The sequence below is a fragment of the Petaurus breviceps genome, unplaced genomic scaffold, assembly GCF_028583685.1.
Source record: "Petaurus breviceps papuanus isolate PSGF00001 unplaced genomic scaffold, PetGlider_PUasm1.0 79, whole genome shotgun sequence".
In the NCBI taxonomy this organism is placed as follows: domain Eukaryota; kingdom Metazoa; phylum Chordata; class Mammalia; order Diprotodontia; family Petauridae; genus Petaurus; species Petaurus breviceps.
Genome location: NW_027186523.1, coordinates 34427509 through 34450606, shown reverse-complemented (window position 1 = coordinate 34450606; position 23098 = coordinate 34427509). Strand labels below are relative to the sequence as shown.

Here is a 23098-nt window from a genome sequence, read left to right as displayed (position 1 = left end):
TTCTTACACAAAACCATTCTTAATCACCTAGTTGTTATTGCCTTCCTCTTCCTATAGAAAATTACTTTGTATTTTGTGTATACTAATGTGTATTTATGTTCTTTCCAGTAGAATGTGAGGTCTTTATGGACAAAGGACTATTTCTTGTTTGTTTTTATATTGTCAGCCTGCCAATCATTGCCTTGTACTTAATAGCTACTTAATAAATGCTTATGAATGAATTATTCTTGTTGTATTTCCTGGGGAATATATGATAAATATAATAGTACTACCACACATTTTTATGATGCTTTACAGTTTTAAAGTACTTTTTTTCATAATAAGCCTATGATTTAGATACTACAGGTGTTTCCTAAATTTTTATCAATGAAGAAACTAAATAAAACCAGTTATTCAAACTGAGGTGAAACAACACTATTTAAATGCTCCTCCTTGTGTAATATTTCTCAAAAGGTTACCCTAGGAGTCATTGAAGAGTTCTAATGGTGTTTGTAGTCACAGTTCCTTCACTTTTCAATCCTCTTATACACAGATTTAAGTGAGATTCCATACCTACAATCCTTTATATTACACTTCCAGCTTTTCCGATTTTTTTTTATACTTTCAACATGTCAATAAGCTTTTATTTTCACTATTCCTAAGAAGATATTTGTTCATAAACTGGAAGGTACATGACAGTGTCAAGGGGAAGGGTTTGGAAGAAGAACTATGGCCTTATCACAGTGCCTTGAAACATAGTAGATGCTTGATAAATATTTTTTGTACTGAATTAAATTGACAGAGAATATATAAATACCTAGAGATGATAAACTAGGTACAGGGGTGGGAAACCTGTGGCCTTGAGGCTGCAAGTTCCCCACCCTTGGCTAGGATACTGTGAATCACTACAGGGAATAATTCTACTGTCATATTAATGTATTACCTAATAATTACCTAAATAAACTAAGAAAAATTAGAATAAGAATTTCTGTTAAAGGGGAAATACTATTAGGTTATTTGAATATAAATGTTAGCTCTTAGCACAGTAGATCTTCTACCTTTGCCTTCAGCTGCATAACTAAGAGAATTTTACTACCCTACTGAGGAAACTGTAGTGGCCCCCTATTGCTTCTAGACTAAAATGCAAACTCCTCTAGTTGACATTAAAAGTGCTTCACATACTTGATGACCCAGTCACAGTGGCTGACTTGCAAATTCTATTTCCAATCAGAATTCCTTTTTGCCTTGATTCCACCCTGACTTCATCCTCTCTTCTTCCCCTTTCCCTTTCTCTCCTCTACCTTTCCTTCCTTCCCTTCCTTCCTTGCTCTCACATCCCTACCCTCCTTAAAAATCAGCTCAAGTGCCACCTCTGACACAAGATCTTTCCTTAATTTGTATGTTTTTTACCTCTGTGAGTACATATTTTTTCTCTCAATAGAATGTAAGTTGCTTGAGGACAGGGACTATTTAATTTCTGTCTTTGTATGCCTAGTATAGTGTTCCACATATAGTAGGTGCTTAATAAATACTTGCTAATTGATTGACTAAGACTTGATTTCCATTTTGCCTTGGCCATTCACTGGCAGAGTGGATTGGTCAGGTATTTGTACTTTTTGAAACACAGGTTCCATTGTCATAAAATTGGGATAATAACTCCTGGAACTATAGTTCAATGAAGTTATTGACAGCAAGAAAAGACTCTTACATGAGCCAATTTATTTGGAAAGAAAGTTGGAAGTGTTTTCCCAATAATTGTGGAATATATAAATAAATTACCAAATAAAAATGTAAAGGAAATTTGCTTTAAGAAATTAAGAATATGAATAATTCAGAGAAACATGGGAAGATTTATATGTACTACTGGAAGAAAACATTTCTAAAAGTACAGTATGCATAATAACTATAGCAATGAAATGAAAATCATTATAGATACTTTTGTCAGATACAAATGACAATATTTATGCCATTCTCCCAAAAGTTAAAGGACTAGCAACATCCTTTCTATTAATAATTGATAATCATTCTCCTCTCTGGAAGGAATTTGGACATTTGTTGTTAAGTGTCTACTTTTAAAATGTATCAATCAATTTGTAAAAAAATAATAATCCTTGTGCAGTTTTGCAATATTATTATGAGAAAAATGCTTTGTAAATATTAATTTCCAATATAAAATTGGGCTGTTATCATGATGTGAGTTGTTTCCCTGTGTTCATAAATGGGTGTATCTTTGCCTCAATAGAATGGGATGATGAGAAAGCAGAAAGTAGGTAAAGAACTTTGTTTAGCTAAGAAAAGGCTTTTGTGGTTTAAAAAAACAAGCTTAAATTTTCTTGAAAATTACTAAATTGTTTAATAATTTTCATGTTATATTTTATTACAGTATATCAGATGCTGAAGGTAATAGGAATAAGAAACTTTTGTTTTTCTTTCCTAACTTAATAGAAAAAAAATTTTCTTTTCATAAAAAGGTGGCTACCATCCAGTGAAAATCGGAGACCTTTTCAATGGCCGCTACCATGTTATTAGAAAGCTAGGATGGGGACACTTCTCTACGGTCTGGCTATGCTGGGATATGCAGTAAGATCTATATTTTTTCTGTGTGTATTTGGAGTTCTAATTTAAATATATTAATCTGTCTTACTAAGTGGAGATTGCTGAAGGGCAAACCTATATGTTTTTTACATAAATTGCTTCATATTGTTGCCTCACAGTTTTTGGTCTTTGACTAGAGAAGTTTTCGAGAATTAAAATCATGGAGCAGCTAGGTGGCCCAGTGAATAGAGCACTGGCCCTGAAATCAGGACCTGAGTTAAAATCTGGCCTCAGGCATTTGACACTTACTAGATGTGGGACCTTGGGCAAATCACTGAACCCCCATTGCCTTGCCTTCTCCCTTCCAAAAAAAATAAAAAAGAATTAAAATCACTTTGGAATTCCATATTCTTTTTTTAAAAAAATTGACATTTTTGTCATGGAGCATAGGAAGCTTGTTAGTTGAAGTTTACAAGACAGTATTCAGTACCTGAAGGTTAAATTGTCTTGTGATATATTCACAGATTTCACAGAACATCAGGGAAGGAAGGTGGGATCTCAGAAATCTAACCTATACCTGTACAGGAATCCTCTCTACAGTATTCTTCGGCAAGTAGTCAGGCAGGTTTTGCTGAAAGATCTGCAGTGAGGGAGAAAATGTTAAGAAAACCTTTTCCAAATACTGATTTTTAAAATAAATCTCTCTGGGGGGAAGTTTTGAATTCTTCTTCTTAAATAATTTTATTCCTGATATTATAATTTCTTATTCTAAAAACAGAATACATATATATGTATATGCATATATATATATTTTTCTTTTCCAGGGGAAAAAGATTTGTGGCAATGAAGGTTGTGAAAAGTGCCCAGCATTATACAGAGACAGCCTTGGATGAAATAAAATTGCTCAAATGTGTAAGTATTGTTAAAAGTTTATCTCAATGACAGGGAAAATTAATGGCATCAAAACTTGATTTTTTTAAATGTATTTTATTAGCAACACTAATATTAACCTAGAATTTGTTTTTCATAATTTTGAAATCAGTTTTTATTAAAATATCATTACTTAAAACATACTCTCGGGGGTGGCCAGGTAGCACAGCAAGTAAGATCACTGGCCCCAGTGTTGGGATGACCTGGGGATCGAATCTGGGCTCATATACTTCGCACCCACCCAGAAACACCTGGCCGTGTAACCTTGAGCAAGTTACTTAACCCCAATTGCTTTAAAAAAATAAATAAATGAAACAAAAAGAAAAAACAAAACATAATTTTGCTAGGAAAATTAGGATTAATTTAGAGTTATTCTCTCAAGAGTGTTTTCATACTTTTTTTTCCCCTTTAGGTTCGTGAAAGTGACCCAAGTGACCCAAACAAAGACATGGTTGTACAGTTAATTGATGACTTCAAAATTTCAGGCATGAATGGCATACGTATCCTTTTGAAGATATCCGTCCCTGCATGATGGATAGAGAGAAGTGAGATTGTTGTACTCTTTCTATATGACTATGAAGCAGTTTTATTGTTCTGTCATTAAAAGTAAAATATGTCATTCCCAGGATGGATTTAGTAGATAATCCATAGTCTCCCATTCTTTTCACCTATTGCAGTATTGACATCAGTGGTGGGTATTTGGGTAGTCCATGTTATTTAGAGGTAAGAAATAAACGAAGAGGAAAACGACCCATACTTTTGTCTGGGCAAAGCAAAGGAAGTTAAAATAGTGTCATTAATAGAAGTAGAATAAAATAGGGTACTAGGTTAGAATTGAGAAGATGAGTGGTATCTTAGCTGGAGGAGTAATAGGGCATTTGGGAGGAGGATTGGCATGAGAGGAAGGCAAGATTGCATGAAGCAAAGAAAATATAGACAATGGTTGATTACAAAAATATTCCTCCACACCCCTGATAAAAGCTGTGCTTCTTACTGTGTGACTATGAGAAGTTATTTGCCTCTACAATTTCCTCATCTGTAAAAAAAAAAGGGGGGGGGGAGGAGGGGATGTTGAACTAGAAGAAATTTGTTCTTTCTTCTATCTCTAAATCTCTGATCATTCAGTCAGTAAGTATTTATTGAGTGTCAGCCATACCAGCTATTGTGCTTGGTGCTGGGGAACAAAGGCAAAAATAAAACAAGGTCTACCTTCAAGGAACTTGTAATCTGTGATTCTGTGAGGAAAGGAAAAAACAAATATAATAATCATGACTTAGAACATTAATGTACTGAACTTGCTCATACAGCAGAATGGTTGGGGAACAAACATTTGTTAAGCTCCTGCTATGTACCAGGCACTGTTCTAAGCACAATACAAAAATGTGATTTGATCCTCATAGCAATCCTGGGAAGTGAGTGCTATTATTCTCCCTTTTTTGCAGTTGAGGAAACTTCAGAATAGAGCAAGAGTTTAGTAAGCAAAACTCATCAATTTGCTGAATCTAAAAAGCACATTAAAAACAAAGATTAATTAAAGGTAAGAATAGAGGGTTTGTAAAGAACTAATTTTGCCTCAGTTGAATACAGAAATCAAGAGTGGCAATCATGTTCTCAGGCAAGGCAATGGTAAATTAAGTAGAGTCAGGAGAGACAAACATAGAAGCTACATTAGGCTTAAAGGCACCATAGATCAATCACAATATTAAATAAAAATGCACTGAATTACATAGCACCTAAGTACTTAAAGAAAAATATAAATAAATAAAAGATGACCTAGATAGGAAGATGTAATTTATTGTTATATTCACCATATCTTTCACATTTAGATATGATAGAAACATAAAGAAGAGAAATTAAACTTGAACAGAATGTTAGCAATACTAGATGCAGTGAAACCTTTTTTTAAAAATTCTGAACATTAAGGAATATAATTATTTTTCTCCATTGCACTATACCTCTTATAAAAATTGATCAGGTGCTATAGCAAAGAACATATCTTAGAAAAAATGATTACATTTTTTAAAAAATACAATGAAACAGTATGCCAAAGTTTGTGAGATGTAGCTAAACTAGTCCTTAGATGAAAGAATGGAGAAGTCTAAAAAATTGAGCATGCCTCTTCAACAACAACAATAACAAAAAACCGGAGAGAAAAACGTGCATCCAGAGAAAGAACTAGAAAGAACTAAATTTATATCCAGGTGGAAGCAAAATACCTGATCTTTTTCGTTCTCTTATTTGATTTTATGTCCTCTTTACCATTTTTCATTCCAGCTGGTACAATCCATCCTTATAACCTGACCATTGTATAATGTGAAAGTATTTACAGATCCTATATTTGATTATAAGACGCCATGGGGGGGAGGGGAAGGAGGAGGACAAAATGTGAAATTCAAGGAATTGTGGAATTGAATCCTGTAAACTAAAAGGAAACAAACAAATTAATAAATTAAAAATTGAATTAAAAAAACAATAACAAAAAACCTAGTGAATTAATAAATAGGTAACCTGGTCAATTGCCCCATTTAGTTACCTGTAGGTGAAAATTATTTCAATGGCCCTTTTCTTTCAGACCTCTGTATTGTTAAATGCTCTTTCCCCTCCTCCCATTAACAAAATTGACAGAAAAGGAAAATGGGATAAGGTAATGGAATACTTCATATTCCTAAGGTATACAATATTTTCAAAGTACTGATTTTTTGCTTGCAATTTTTATAACATTTTATTTTTTCCTTGTCTGTATTTGTGTATCTACCATTATGATACTTTGTACACTTTCCTTAACCATATGCTAGATGTTTGTATGGTCTTTGAAGTACTTGGCCATCACCTCCTAAAGTGGATAATCAAATCAAACTACCAAGGTCTTCCCATCCGTTGTGTAAAAAGTATAATTCGACAGGTAATATTTTCCCCTACCCAGTTATGTATATTTTAATTATAACTGGTTCAAAGTTAGTTGGTTTTTAAAATTTTTTAATATATACACATACATACTTGCACATTATACAAATAAGCATACATGCATACTCTCATGCAATTGAATATATTGTAATCTCTTACTTTAGTACATCAAGGGTCTATGTTTTCATATGGGTACTTCTTCCTTACATACATATTGGAACTGTATCACAGCTTTATAGACAATTTGAGAAGTTGCTTTGACCAAAATAAAATTTGATGGCCCTTCCTTTGATTCTAAGCTTCCCTGAATTTAATGTGGCTCATTCTAAGATGATAGACATACAGTCTCTAACTGAACCAGTACTCTAAGCCTCTTTAGCTTGGTAAAGCCTCCCAGAGGTTATACTCTGCTAGTGTAACCTTTGGATCCCAGATTCACCTTCATCTAAGTAGGACTTTACTACTGTTGGTGATCTCTTATTTAATATTAGATGAGTTCTTAATGGGATAGTGTTATTTCTGTTTCCGTGTATTGAAACTGTTGCATATCTGTATAGATTTCTTTATGCATATTGAACTCGATCTTAAGCTAAATAATAAGGGTGATGTTAACTCATTGGATAATTTGTTCACTGTCCTAATGTTTTCATTAGTAAAATACCATTGAGAAGGCTGATAAGTTTCATATAAATAGTTCTGAGTACATTTGAAGGGAAACAAGAGTGGCCTAAAAATGATTTAATTACATCTGAAACTTGATATTTATTTTATCAGCTGACCTATTAAAATACTAGTTTGGAAGGGAATTCTCAGATTTAGAAATTTACATGGTTAATAACTCTAAGTTGTATGTAGGTAGAGACCATGACTTATATGGGGTATGAACTTTTTTCAAAAAAGATAATTGAATTGAATTTTTAACTATTAATTGCATGATATAAAACTAAATTAAGAAAAATGCAAATATGGTCAACTCATGATTTAGCCCAGATAATATAGTATAGTATATAATAGTATATACGGTATTTCCTAGATAAAAGTACAGACGAGCAGATAATCTATTTTGGGGGGCAAATGATATGAAAAGAGTGAGGAAAAGATGAAAGAAATTTTTCAGAAAAATTTTGAATTCAAATTTTTGTTAATATATGGTATCTAAAAATAATTTTGATCTTTACCCATGAATTTTATATAGGGCATCTTAGATTTTGCTAAACAGGAGCCATAAAAGAAGTATATACCTAAATGAATTGAATGCTAAATTCAGAACTCAAATTCTGAAGAACAGTTGGCCCTCATTCACTAGAGCCATTTTTCTATTGCTGTTGTTAACTTACCAATTTTTGGTTCAAATTATGTTTTCCTATCTGTAGTCAATATCAGTGTCTCTCAATGTATGATATTTGCATGTACTTAAAATGATATGTATATGTGTATGATAATGAATGTATTTAAAAACTTTCTAAGCTTGGTCGAACCTGCCAGAATATATGCTCCTGTGGCATAACATTCTACAATTCAGCATCACTCTCATGCCAAATGAGGTATTTAGGACTTCAGAGGTATTAATATCACAGATAAAAAACCCCCCAAAATGTTTTTTTTTAATTAAAAAACCATCAGTGTACTTCAGACTCTAAAATAATTTTGTTTATGGTTGTCCATACTGTGCAACTATAAGAGTTAAACTTTACTTCAAAATGTGTGTGCATATAATTTATAATATGTACTGTATGGGGGGGTATTGACATGCATATATACATGTACATACATAATTGTATGTCAGGAAGTTTGGGTGAAAAATTAATTTAGCCTAGAATTTGAATAAAAGGAAGAAGGTGAGCTGCATTGCCTTTGGGAAATTTTCAGGGCTTTAAAAACATTTAAAATGTCTCCTTAAAACAAAAGCCTTCCTTTTTTAACATAAAATGTTCTTCTGGCGAATATGCATGACTGAGAATCATGAAATACCAGCATCTTTAAATAATTATAGTTGGTGTCATCCAAAAGATAATGGAGATGCCTTGGCTAAGTGGTATGAATAGTCTGCAACATATGACCAACAAAGAATTACTCACCAGAAGCCGTGATGTCAGAAGAAAGATGTGTACATAAATGGGTTATATTTCTTGCCTTTTCAATGGGTGGGAGACAGTGACAATTTGGAACTGAAAATAAAAATTTGACAAAAAGAAAAAAAAAAGATGTTGCAAGAAAAGAAAGTAGGCCAATCATTTAACCCGAGCAAGAGATAACTAATAGACATTCACAGGATTCTTGAGAATTGGGAACCCAGTCTAAAGTTACTCTATCAGTACTCTTTGGCTAGCCACCTTCTACCTGATACTTTCTGAATTCCAGGGATATGGAATCCCTAGATGCCTAGGTGAAAAAATCCCTGTCTCCCACTATTCTATTTAAAAATTCTATTATTAGTATACTTTTATTCGTCATAGAGCTCTTCCTCTTATTTTCCCATCATCTTTCGGTACTCACAAAGACCTGATTCCCCAAGAACCAACATCTGTGGCTATCCTTTCATCTGTTGGATACAATTTCTTTCATGTATCCCTACACGCACGAGTCCAGGAAAAGGAGTAGGCATATTCTTTGCTCCCCATTGCTACTTCCTGACCTTCTCTCTAGTATCATAATGCAGAAATTTCTTATCCTTTGAAATTTATACTTTTCAAATATTACTACTTCCTTCATGGTAGTGATTTATATTAGACCATGGGGCCACTTCTCATTCTTTTTTTTAATGAGTTTAGTATCTTATTTGTGTGTTGCAGAAAGTCTCTTTAGGTTTGCACCCATGTAGACTAGGTGTCACATGAACTAAACTAGGCTAATGAGTTCCTGCTTCTACCATAAACCTCTGATATAATTCCTCCCCAATTTTCTTCTGCTTTATTCCATTCTCTGATGAAAAGATAGCACTTTTCCACAACTAGGCCAACCCTTCTATATGACGACTTACCTAGCTGCCTGGATTGTAAAAGATTCCTAATTCATTTTCTTTCCTCAAATCTCTCCATTCTCTTAACCTTCCTTCACAGAGCTACCAAAATGATATTCCTAAAGTACGGGCCTAATCACATCATTCTTCTGCTCAGAAATCTCCAGCCAGATGCCATTTGCTTCTAAGATCAATTAACAGATTACATTTGGCATTTAAAGCCCTTCACAATCTGGCTCCAACTTATTTTTCCAAGTATATTTCACATTACCCCCATCATGTACTGTGGTCTAGCCAAACTGGCCTACTCATTGCTTCTCAAACACAACATTCCATCACCTTTCTCCATTCTTTTGTTTATCTTTCATTTCTGGAATGCACTTCCTCCTCACCTTTGCTTCTTAGTATCCCTAGTAGCATCTTTTAAAACCTAGCTTGAATTCCACTTCCTAAATGAGGCCTTTCCTGGACCACCACAGTCTCCCCTGCCCCAGTCGCTAGTGTCTCCTAAGTCTTTCCAACCCAATCACCTTATTTTTACTTTATAGATATTTTATATTTATTTATGTGTGTACTTTTTATTTCCCTCCAATGGACTACAAGTTACTTGAGGGCAGGGGTTATTTTGTCTTTGTATCTCCACTGCCTAGTGCTAGACACATAGTAAGCACATAATACATAAGCTTATTGATTGATTGACAATGTGTGTACTGCAGTAGCATCCACATATGTCAAGAATTCTAGAGGTGGACTCCTAGTATATTGGGTTCCCGTTGTAGATGATTAATGTGAAGATATGTAAGAGTCATCTAGGCTGGGGAGGCCTTTATGAATTACGATCTTACCCCCAAATTCTCAGTCTTGTTGTCATTTTGACTCTTCTTCTTCCCATAACTCTCATAGTTTCTCAGTTGCCATATATTCTTGATTATTTCTCCATATCATAATTTCATCATATATCCACAGTATTTTCTACAGGGCTTTTATAGCTTCAGAGTAATTTCAAACAAAAACTCTTTTCTATATGCTGTTTTTTTTAACTTAGCCCTTATATTCAAGGTTATAAATATTCTTGATAATTTTATATCTCTTCTTGTGTTTAAATAAAAAAAAATAGACCAAAATATAGTTACATTTCATACTTTTGAAATATTGTATACCAAGCGTTACACCTCATATTTTTTTTGGTGAATTATGCATGTGTACACGTTGGCAATATGCCAGAGTGTGCTATTACTCCTTTTGATTTAGCAGATGTGATTACTATATTTATTTAATGATAAAGCTACCTAATTGGAGAATTCTATTTAATAGTCACCACTTATTTAATGTTTTAATTTTTGTGGAGTGCTTTCCAAATATTATCTCCTTTTATCTTTACAACTACCCTGGGAGGTAGATGCTATTATTATCTTCATTTGACAGATGAGGAAATGAAGGAAGCACAGTACTTATATATTCTTTCAGGGACCTTATAGGTTTGCACAACTAGAAACTGCCTGAGCCTGCATTTGAACTTGGATCTATCTTCCTGATGCTAGGGCCAATGCTCTATCCACTGAATTGCCTAGCATTTAATGATTCACAGAATAGAGTTAGACTAGTTGCTGATTTGTTGTCCTTTTTCACTTATATGCCCATTCTTAGCTGAAGGGAGGTTAATATATCTGGTGAAATGTAAGTTCATTGAGGATAGAGAGTGTTTTTAATTTTTATGTTTGTATCCCCAGCACCTAACAGAATATTTCCCATATAATAGTTGTTAAAACATGTTTGTTGAATTAACCTTCAAATTCGTTTATGTACCATCTCTGACAGCATTTGGTCACCAAATAAAGTGCCAGACACTGTCTTCAAGGCACTGACAATTGAGAGAGAAAAATAAAACAGTTCCAGCTATCAATTAGTTTACATTCTACTAAAGCAAAAACGGTATATGTAAGAGTAAATACAAATTCAGCATAAAGTAATCTGTTGGTAGAGAGGATGGAAGAGTATTAATAACTGAGGGGAAAAGGAACAGCTTTATAGAGGAGGTGGTAATTGAGCTAAACTTGCCAGAAGCTAGGGATTGCAAGAGATTAAGGTGAACGAGATCATTCTAGGCATGGAAGACAGTTTGCATAAAGTCTTGGAGATGGGAGGTGGAGTTTAGTGTACATGGAACAGAATATGGGCCATTTGACCTGGAACATAAAGTGTGAGATGGGGAATAATGTAAAATTTGTCTAGAAAGATTTGTTAAAGCAAAACTGTGAAGGACTTTAAATGTTGAATTTGAGATGTTCAAATTGATTGAGGTGGGATGTAGAAGTGGACCTCACAGGGGAGATGAAGGCTGTTTAGAAAAATCATGTAGGTATGGGAAACATCTGTTTGCAGATGCTAATTGAATACATAAGATCCAATGAAATCCCTGAGAGACACTGTAGAAAGAGAAAAGAAGATTTATACACTGTTACAAAGGTATTATATCCCCACAACCTAGCACAGTGCCTGGTACATAAAAAGTCCTTAATAAATGCTTGTTGATTGATGAACTAGCAATGGAGAATGAAGTATGGCCAGACAGGTAGAGGAACCAAGACAGAATCATGACTTGAAAACCCAGAGAGGATACAGCATCTGTCAGTCAATCAGTAAATATCTGTTAAGTTTCTGTTCTCTGCCAGGCATTATGCTTAGTGCTGGGGATATAGAAAGAGGCAAAGACAGTCCCTGTCCTTATGGAACTTATAATCTATTGGGGGAGACAGCATATAAACATAGAAGATATATGTTTATATGTAAATATATAAACACATTAAAACATTTATATATAAATCCTTGGAAATGGTATAATACATATTTTAACAAATTTTTCACTCTGAAGTTGTTACTTTTGATAACCAACATTTATTTTTAAATAATCGAATTATAGTAAATATGTTTTTCTTCTGATTTTGTAAAATCTCATTTTCATATTAATATTTCTGTTTCCTTTCTGTTATTCATAATTATTTTTTGGTCATGTCTTTTTATTATATTCATTTAGCAAATTTTGCTTGGCTATTCTGTATCCTATGGATACAAAGATCATTTTTCTCTGTATCTCTTTTCTGCTATAAATAAAGCAATGTTGAATATTTTTGTACAGAAAGATAATTTCCCCCCTCTCCATACTTCTTTTAAGGTAAAAATGTGATTGGATTTGTGATTCTAAAAAGTTTTCACCACATCACGTTAACAAAATGCTAGAATGTGCCTATTTCCCTGTGCTCTTGGCAACACTAAAATTTATCGTAATTCTCATTTTTTTGGCCTTTTTTTGGGAGGGCAATTGGGTTAAGTGACTTGCCCAAGATCACATGGCTAGTATTTGTGTTAAGTGTCTGAGGCCAGATTTGAACTCAGGTCCTTCTGACTCCAGGGCCAGTGCTCTAGATTCACTGTGCCACCTAGCTGCTCTATGTAATCTTCATTTTTAAAATAATGTTTGTAAATTTATTGCATGTAAGGGGATATGTTATAGTTGTCTTGATTTGTAGTACTCTGATTATTAGGGAATAGTGTATTTTTCCATACTGTAGCTACTAATCTTTTATATTTTCAAATTTAAAAATTGTATCATTTGACCTTTGCTCTATTAGGGAGTATTTACAGGTATGTTATTAATTTCTTACAGATTCTGAATGTCAGGTGTTTGTCTAATATGTTTTTGGCAAGTGTTTTCTGAATCTTTTTCATTTAATTTTAAAGATAATACCTGTTTTGTTGGAAACCTTGCTTTTTATAATCAAGCCCGTCAACTGTGTCCTCAGTAATTTTTTCATTTGTTTACAAATGAAAAATTGAGACATATTATTCTATCATCTTCTAGAATAAATTTTTTGTATTTAGATAATTAGTACCCTTAGTGTTTATTTATATATTATTTATATAATATGGAGTACATATGAATCTAAACCCATTTCTTGTACCATGTATATCCCATTTTCTCAATACTTTTAACTGATCAGTAATCCAATTAGAGATTCCCTTTAATATTTATTTCTAATTTATTGCTCCCTTTTGTAATGACAAGAATATCCTATATTTTGAATACAATTTTAAAGTTTTGTTACCTGCCCATATTTTTTTTTCTTTTGGAAGGGGGAAGGCAAGGAAAATGGGGTTGAGTGACTTGGTGAAGGTCACACAGCTAGTAAGTGTCAAGTGTCTGAGACTAGATTTGAACTCAGGTCCTCCTAACTCCAAGGCCTGTGCTCTGTTCACTGTGCCACCTAGCCACCCCATATCTGTCCATAATTTACTTTTTTTTTCTTTTGCTTTTTGGAGGGGGGAGGACAGGGCACTAGGGGTTAAGTGATTTTCCAAGGTCACATGGCTAGTGCTGAGTGTCTAAGGCCAGATTTGAACTCAGTTCTCCTGACTCTAGGGCCAGTGCTCTATTCTTTGCGCCACCTAGCTGCCCCCATAATTTACTCTTGATAATGGTAAATCTAGTTGTAGCATTAAGCATCATCATTTACATAGAGATGATAATTGAATCCATGAGATCAATAGAGAAAAGAAGGCTCAGGAAAGCGCTCACTGGAATGTCCACAGTTAACTGGTATGGTCTGGATGAAGATCCAGGAAAGGAAACTGAGAAGGAGCAGATGGGAAGGTAGGAGGAGAACCAGGAGAGAATTGTGTCATGAAAATCTAGAGAAGAGATCTATGTCAAGAAAAAGGTGATTGACAGTGTTGTAGAGAGATCAAGAAAAATGAGGATTGAGAAAGGTCCATTAGATTTGGTGATTAAGAAATGATTAATAGCTTTGAAGAGATCTGTTTCAGTTGCATGATGAAGTCCGTAGCCAGATGTCAGAGAGTGAGAAGGGAAGAAGGAGAGGCCTTGATTATAGATGGATGGGAAGGAGGGATGGATCAAGTGAGTAATTTTTTGAGACCAGTGGGCTTGTTTGAAGGTAGTAGGGAAGCAGTCCAATATACAGGGAGATACTGAAGATAAATGAGAGACTGGTGATGATAGAGGGGGGTGTCATTCTTCCCTGTTGGAGAAGATGTTGGCTAGGAAAAGGATCACTTTTTCATGGGAGATGGGAGAAGAGGGAGATAGTAATAGAAGGCATCGGGTGATGTGTGATGAGGAGGAGGGATGAAGAGGTCATTCCCTGAGTGGCATCAATTTTTAAAGTGAAATATGAGGTAAGGTTGTCTGTCAGCTGAGAGGGTGAGGGGAAGGAGAAATATGGGAGCTTTGAAGATGGATGAAATGGTTTGGAAAGGCTGCTTTGGTGAGTGAGATAGCTGAGTCAGGGAACTTTAAAACGAGTAGAAAATAATTTGGAAGCTTGCTACATTCGGTTAGTTCCCTTTTCAGATTTTTCAAGAATGCTAAGTATGACTTTTTAGAAAAATAGGAATAGTCAAGGTGATCTCAGGTCTCCCTTCTGTGTTACTTTCATTTTGTTTCTGTGTCTCTTAGCCAAGTTGTTCTAAAGAAAGTAATTTTTGAAGGAAGGGGGATGGGATTGGCAAAAAGCAGTTTTGAACTGTTTAATGCTAGTCATCTGTAGTGTTGAAGTGACTTGGAGCTATTATCCATTCCTGTATAGCAAGGCTAAAAATGGAACAAGTAAGTGATTAATGTCAGATCACCCTATTTTCTCCTGTTTATGGTTAGATCAATCTGGTTTCTTATATAGCAGCCAGGCAATGACTTTTTCACAACTGTTGCTGCTGCCACTATGTTGTTATTTTTGTATCCCCAGATCATGGCTCATTGTCTGGTACACAGTAGGCACTTAATCAATGTCTGTTAAATTCAGTTGAACTGTTGCTTTTAGGGATAGTGTATACTTTTTCAATCTTATTACAATGTTGCCTCCTGCTGCTGAGCTGATGTATAACATTCAGGAAAGAGGTGGGGGAGGGTATGTGAGAGAAACTGAAAGGAAAAAAAATGAGCAAATTGTTGAAGATGTGCTTCTAACTTGCTCTGTCAAGGTTTTCACAAGGCAGGCTATGTTATCAGAAAACCTTTAGGCTTTAGAGAAGTGAAATGAAGTGAAACTTCATTATTTCATTTGTCTCTTTTTGCTGTATCCCGGTAGTTATTGCTATAAAGATCAGAGGCATTTTATTCATCAAAGACCCAAATATACCGTTTCATTTTTTGAAAGGCTTATTACTTTCTTATTAGCGATTTTTTTCCTAATTTTCCCCTGTTATCTTATAATAGAACAATAAAAAGGAAATACAGAATCATATCATTTTAGGTGTCTCAGTGGATAGTATTGGCCTGGAGTCAGGAAGACTTGAATTCAAATGTGGCCTTAGACACTTAATTACCTTGGGAAAATTACTTAATCTCTGTTTACTTTAATCTACTGGAGAAGGAAATGGCAAACCACTGTAGTATCTTAGCCATGAAAATCCCATGGACAGTATTAGCATGCTATGTATGGTCCATGGCGTCATGAAGAGTCAGGCATAACTGAATAATTGAACAACCACAATCATTTTACAGTTGAAGAAATGTCATTTTAGAGAAGGTGTATCTTGCCCAAAATTTCAAACAGGTGCTTAATGATGGAGCCAAAACTAGAACTCTACCTGAGTTTTAACTTTAGTATTCTTTCTACTATCCCTCCCATTCCTTTTAAAAACTATTTTAATGTCTTTTAGAGTTTTAATTATTTCAGTCAAATTACCTTAAGGCATTCTTTTCCATAGCCTCAGTCATCCAAGTTTTTGCATACCTTTATAATATCATCTTTCTCATCATCCTGGCCTTCTTTGGAGAGACAAAAAATGCCTCTGAAGAAAATTACACTTTAACTAAGGACAGCAACTTTCTAATTTTCTCTCATAAATATATATACATATATATATACACACACACGTATATGTAATATGTTTATATATTTGTATAGATATATGTGTCTATATTTGTATATACATATCTATATCTATAGATAGATTGATCCCTATTTAAGCCTCTCTTTCCAGGACCTCCAAATCCAAATTTATATGTGTGTAAAAGAGGCCATACTTAAATGTAGGATGGTATTGACTTGTAATTTACTTTTCTATCCCCAAGTCTAGCAATAGATGGTGTGTGTTAATTGTCTTAGAATAAACCTAGCTAAATTTATCATCATTACCTGGACATTATGTAGCTATGATTTTTTTTTTTTGGACAGAGCAGCCTTCAGAAAATACTTTCCTAGCTGTCATGTGTGGCAGATGTTTTCTACCTCACTCATCTTATTGAAGAGGAAACTGGGGCAGGAAAGCATCGGGCCTTGCTCAGGTTCCCATAAGCACTAAGCATCAGAGCCACGATTTAAACCCAAGGTCTCTGATTCCAGATCCAGCAGACTTTGTGTGGTATCAAGCATCTTCTTTCAGCTCTTCTCACACTGTGTCTTGTTTCCTTGTTAGTTGTGGTCAAGATCAGAATATTTGAATATTAGTTTTTAGCATTTATGGATTATAACATTATGGATTATTATGTTGGAATTCATTCACAAAGTCTTTTATAGGAAGAACAAATTTCTCACCAATAAATAAACCATTTTTCCATGAAGAGAGAAATAGGTAGAGTTTACCTTTAAGTAATTTGCTCATTCTAAATCCTTTGTGTTTTGAAATACAAAATAAGTATTAAGCATTTACTGTGTGCCACACATTGTGCTAAGAGGAATGTGTATGTATGTATTTACATATATACATATACATATATATGTAGTGTGTGTGTGAATTCCATTTCTGATGATTTTCTTTTTGTTTAAAATAACTGCCCTTCACACCATATAATTGTTTTCTTTTCTCTTCATTTTTTTAAATTGTTATCAGGTTCTGCAGGGTTTAGATTATCTACACAGCAAGTGCAAGATTATCCATACTGATATCAAGCCAGAAAACATTTTGATGTGTGTAGATGATGCGTATGTACGTAGGATGGCGGCAGAGGCCACAGAGTGGCAGAAAGCAGGTGCTCCTCCTCCTTCTGGCTCAGCAGGTGATGGACCTGATTCAAACTCTAGTTAAAATAAAGTCAATATTGCTTCTAACTTTAAATTATGTACAGGTAACAGAGAACAATTTTGTATGATTTTATCCACTATTATGCTGCAGAGAGGCAGTATGCTTAGTGTCTAGAACCCTGAGGTGGTAGTCAGGTAGACACAGGTTCAAATCCTGCCTCAGATACTAAATAGCCATGTGACCCAGGGCAAGTTATATAATTGCTATGCTTCAGTTTCTTTTATCTGTGAAATGAGGGCTTTGATTTAGTTGTCCTCCAAGGTCTCTTCCAGTTCTAAATCTATGATTCTATTATCCATCATCATTTTAAGATTATCTTTGTGACAGTTATCATCATTTGATCGAGGACATATGAGTCTATCCCCATACAACTTGTTAGCAGTATTATTCTCTGAGACCGTTTGGGATGTATATTAGCTTATTTATGTTAATAGAGTATCATTTAGGCTGCAAAGCTATAATTTTATTCAGTTTTTGTAGGTTACAGAAGAATCTGTTTATAAATTAGGCTCCAAGTATTTAACATGTTTCAGGGCAGCCAAATGGCATGGGACAAAGTGCCAAGCTTGGGGTCAGGAAGATTCATCTTCCTGAGTTCAAATCTGACTTCAGTTTCTTGTTATCTGTGTGGCCTTGGGCAAGTCACTTAATCCTATTTGCCTCAGTTTCCTCATCTGTAAAATGAGCTGGAGAAGAAAATGGCAAACTACTCCAGGATCTTTGCCAAGAAAACTCCAAATGGGGTCAGGAAGAATTGGACATGACTGAAACGATTAAGCAACAATTTAATTTATTTCATTTAAACAGAAACATGCTCATTATATTTCAGAACATGTTGTATATCCAAGATATCAATAGTTTCACTAACAAAAAATAAATTTGTGAGTCTGTGAAATTTATGACTTGTTTTATTATGTCATTGGTCAATTGCTTTGGGAATGGTTGATTAAGTTAGATAGGTAAACTGCTATGAACAGGATTATACTGAATATTACACGAGATTTTATTGTTCATATCTCATTATTTGTACTTTCTTTAGATCCCTATGAATGAGATCATTGTTATATTTAAGAGTTTGGTACTCGAAGAGCTATTGAACTATGTTTTTTATTCAAACTACATTTGCAAAAATTTACATACAGCCTTCTCTAAATATTAATTATTTTATTTCATTTCATTTTAGTGAGTACTGCTCCACAACAAAAGCCTGTAAGTATCTGAACAATACTCTTAAATTAACCTTCATGTCAAAAGAGATTATTGTTGGTCTTTACAAATATTGACCTTTTAAGTAGTTACGTGTTAGACCTTTTTTCCTTTTGTCCCTTATCCCTTTTAAGGCTTTCCTTTTGTGGAGCATTATTTCCTAGTTTCTCATTCTAGTTTAACATCTCTTGTATATTTTAATAAACATTATTCATGTACTGAGAAGGTACCCTATCCTTATCCTTACCCTGTGTTACTCAGGCTCTTGCTCCTGGTGTGCTCTTGCTTATCCAAGGCTGCCTCTCTCTCAGTTGGGATGCTTTCCATAGATTTCATGCTCTTGTGCCAAGATTAATTAATTTTGTTATTTTCTCCAACATTCAGTAGAGGGGCTGTTACCTTGTTTGGGGATTAATAATAGAAACAGTCATATATTTTCCCCGAAATGTTTTTGATTTGGTTCCCAAGTCCCATTTTTGTTTGTTTGTGCGTTTGTTTGTTTTGGAAGTAGTTAACCTTTATACTACTACTTTTTATAGCTAGTGCTCTCATTATGCTCTCTCCATAATCCAAAAGCCTTGTTGGAAGGCACTGATCGGTTTAATACCTACTCTAGTCTACATATCCTTAAGTTCACTCAAACAAAATATAAGGCTTAGAATTAAGCCTATCTTTGGACATGTGAACCTGACTGAATTCTTTAGAACTAATGACAAAATACTTTTGTTGATAGGTCAGATAGAATTGTTCAAATGACCTTCAATTAACATAATAGATTTGAAGCTTAGAATGCAGCAGTGTACCACAGTGCAGATTAGAAGTTAAAATACAAGAAGAACTATAGTAATTAAATTCCTTTGGATGCAGATAACTGGAAAAGTTTCTCTATGTAGTTATGGCTTGAGTGAAGCCTCCTCATGATAGAAAAGGTGCACAACACTTGGCTGAAGTTGATGGTCAACCTTTACAGCAAAAATAAATTTTTTTCTAAAACTAAGCAAGTAAAAGCAGCTTTAACTATTTTTCTCTTTTTTTTTCCATCCAGTTAAGTCCTAGTTTTAATTTCTGTAAGTTCATTTCTTCTTTATTAATAGCATCAACATTGGGTGAGGTATCCAGAAACTAGTAAAAAAAGAATACTTTGTATTGTTCAAAATGAATTCTTTTGGCATGCAGGTTCTATACATTATCTAAAGTAGTCCTAAAGATCAGGGATGTTGTAGTTAGATAAGATTTTGTATACAAGGTGGAACAAATACAAATTTGTTCAAGGCCAGAATTCTTAAGCATAGTGAACACATTGTAGGCTAGATGGACAAGACATAGTCAATTCAGATCTTTCCCTGTCAGAACAGCACAGAAAAATCTCCAAATGGCACACATAAAACATGGTCTGTCATCTATCTTTCCCTTTTCTGGCTTTGCAAAATTTTAAGTAAGAGGGAAGGTTTATGTAGAAAAGAAATGTTTTGAAAGAATAGTAAACTGACCTGTGGTGTTTTCTTAAAATGTTGTAGATAGGAAAAATATCTAAAAACAAAAAGAAAAAACTGAAAAAAAAACAGAAAAGGCAGGCAGAACTTTTGGAAAAACGCCTTCAGGAAATAGAAGAACTAGAGCGAGAAGCTGAAAGGAAAAAAATAGAAGAGAACATCACTTCAACTATACCCACGAATGATCAGGAGGATGAGTGCCACCCAGAAGTCAAACTAAAAACAGCAGGATTAAAGGAGGCAGCTGATGAAGAACCTGCGAATGATGATGGTTAGTGAAACCTGTTGTGTCCAGCCTCACTAAAAATAAACTAAAGTTTATGATGGGGAAATGCTTTGTGGTCAGTGATCTATCAGGTCTTCATGTTTCATAATCATGTATCTGTAATGTATCCAAAATCAATTGATTAGTTTCTGCTTGATATTGTACTTGTTCCCATGTTACTTTGTAAATGACTTATTACTTTTTGAGCATTTGAGGAAACAAGAAAGTGATTCAACTATAAAAATATGTTGGCTCAGATTCTAGGGGTCAGTGCTCAAGACAAAAAATTCCAAAGGAGTTTGGTACTTTGTTTTCCCTGCCATATCAGTGATAGCTTTTTATTGATAAATTTTTTTAATTTAAAAGTGTTCTTATCTTTTCTGAAGAATGAAGTGTGATGGGATTACAAGGATAAAGAAAATAAGAACATAATAGAAATACATATCTAAGGTTCTTTTTAAAAAAAAATCCTGATACATCTTCATTGTCTGATATTTCATATAAATATATATAGGTTTTTTCTTTTTTTTTTTTGAGGGGGGAAGGAAGGGCAACTGGGTTGAAGTGACTTGCCCAAGGTCACATGGCTAGTAAGTGTTAAGTGTCTGAGACTGGATTTGAACTCAGGTCCTCCTGACTCCAGGGCTGGTGCTCTATTTCACTGCACCACCTAGCCACCCCAAAAATATATATATAGTTTTAAAGTCTGTTACATTCTTTTAATTGAAGAGTTAAATGTCTTTTCAGAAAGAAATATGAAATAACTCATTGTTAATGCATTAACTTTTTAAGGTGAAACTGAAGATCAAGAGGAGAAAGAAGATACTGAAAAAGAAAACACAGAAAAAGATGATGATGATGCTGAACAGGAACTTGCCAACACAGACCCTACATGGATAGAATCCCCCAAAACAAATGGCCATATTGAAAATGGCCCATTCTTATTGGAACAACAAATAGAAGATGAAGAGGATGATGAGGAAGAGTGCCCAAATCCAGAGGAATATAATCTTGATGAGCCAAATGCAGAAAGCGATTATACATATAGTAGCTCCTATGAACAATTTAATGGTGATTTGCCAAATGGACGACATAAAATTCCTGAGTCACAGTTTTCAGAGTTTACAGCTTCAATGTTCTCTGGGGCTTTAGAATCTGTGGCCTGTGGCTCTGCAGTTTCTGATGGATCAGTTCTAACTGAGCGAGAAGAAAACAGTCCATCCCATGACAGGAGCAGAACAGTTTCGGCGTCTAGTACTGGAGATATGCCAAAAAGTAAGTGCTTCTCCCCTCAACTAGCTGCTTTTTCGCCTCCAAAAAAGTCATACTAGAACTTTTAAAGAGGATAAGTGGTATAGAAAAGGCTTATGAACATGTTAGTACTTTTTATTTGGGAGAGCATATACAGTGAACTTTTGTGGACAAATGTTAGTTACTGCCTTTGGATTTTCTCTTACTCTTGATTGTAAATACATTTCAGACCTTTTGAAGTCTTGAGAATATGTTTTATATGAGTCTTTTAAGTTTTAATGCTTACAGAGGCAGCATGTGAACCAGCCTGGTAGATCTAGGTCCAGTTCTGCCTTTTTTTTTTTCACATACTACCTATATGATGCTGGCCAATACATTTAACTTCTAAGTATTCTTGGCAAACCATGAAGATCAAATAAACTGCAGAGAAGGTGCCAGTCTGCATTGGTTTAAGAAAGTTTCCTTATCTGGGAACTCGCTATATCAATGAAATCATAGATCTAGTCCCTATTCTTTTCCATTTTAACTCATAAGAATTACAAGTTCTTGTTTTTTTCTGTATCAGATCAGTATCATAACGTCTATAAAAAGAATTGTAAAGATTCCCAGTGTCCAAGAATGTGTGTTCTTCAACTTCCCAGAATTAATCATTTCATGTTGTGTCTGTTGTATCTATTAGTACTGATAGTATTTACTTGGGGAGAAAGTTGTCTCCAGTAGTAATCTGTATCTTTTTTGAGAAGCATTGTACAAACCTGCAATCATGGCTACCAGAAAGTCTGAGGCTAATGGATTGCTTGAACTTGAGAGTTCTTAACTGCAGTGAGCCAATCAGGTGTTCACTCTAAGGCCAGAGGCAATATGTTGAGTCCACTCAAGTGGGGACTACCAAGCTTCCTAAGGAAGGGTGATGAACTAGCCCAGGTTGGAAACAGCTGGCCAAAGCCTCCATGCCACTCAATAGGACTGGTCTATGAGTGATTGCTTTACATCTAGCCTGGGCAAGATAGGGAGAGGTAGTTAAATGGGGAAGTATAGAGTAAAACTCTTACCCTCCCTGTTTTAGTAATTATGCCTTTCTTAATATTGTCTGCAGTCACATTAGTTTTTTTTAATATTTTATATCAATCACATGGTTGACCTTAGTTAAACCTCTGGTGAATGTTGGTTTTCTTCTAAATGTTCTATGGATTCTTCCATTTTTTAAAAATGTGACTATCTCTTGCCACTGAACAACAACTCCTTCTCCCCTAATCCCAGCTCCACCAATATAATTCTAATTCTCATTGTAACAAATACATATACTCATGTAAAACAGATCAATATACTGGACACATTTAAAATGTATGGCTCACTCTGCCTCTCTAGTCCACCACTCTAGCTGAGAGGCAGGAGGTATGCTTCACTATTCATCTTCAGAAGTCATTCTGTGTTTAATTCATCAGTCAGAATTCTGAAGTCATTGTGTATATTTTCCCTTCTGTTATTACAGTCATTGTGTAGATTGTTCTCTTGGTTCTGCTTATGTCTCTGTGT

The 23098-nt window shown here is 34.5% G+C and overlaps 1 protein-coding gene across 3 annotated transcripts in view; it reads left to right on the top strand.

Annotated features, from left to right (window-relative positions):
* Positions 1 to 23098, top strand: part of LOC138175909 (SRSF protein kinase 2) — a 99982-nt gene that overhangs the window by 20715 nt on the left and 56169 nt on the right. For all 3 annotated transcript variants that reach the window (XM_069106575.1, XM_069106573.1, XM_069106574.1), the window contains exons 2-9: positions 2451 to 2559; positions 3339 to 3426; positions 3857 to 3944; positions 6240 to 6346; positions 17156 to 17321; positions 18531 to 18556; positions 20071 to 20317; positions 21104 to 21586. In XM_069106575.1, coding sequence (XP_068962676.1) covers positions 2555 to 2559; positions 3339 to 3426; positions 3857 to 3944; positions 6240 to 6346; positions 17156 to 17321; positions 18531 to 18556; positions 20071 to 20317; positions 21104 to 21586 — 1210 coding nt within the window. In that variant the 5' untranslated portion in view covers positions 2451 to 2554. The remainder of the gene's footprint in view (positions 1 to 2450; positions 2560 to 3338; positions 3427 to 3856; positions 3945 to 6239; positions 6347 to 17155; positions 17322 to 18530; positions 18557 to 20070; positions 20318 to 21103; positions 21587 to 23098) is intronic.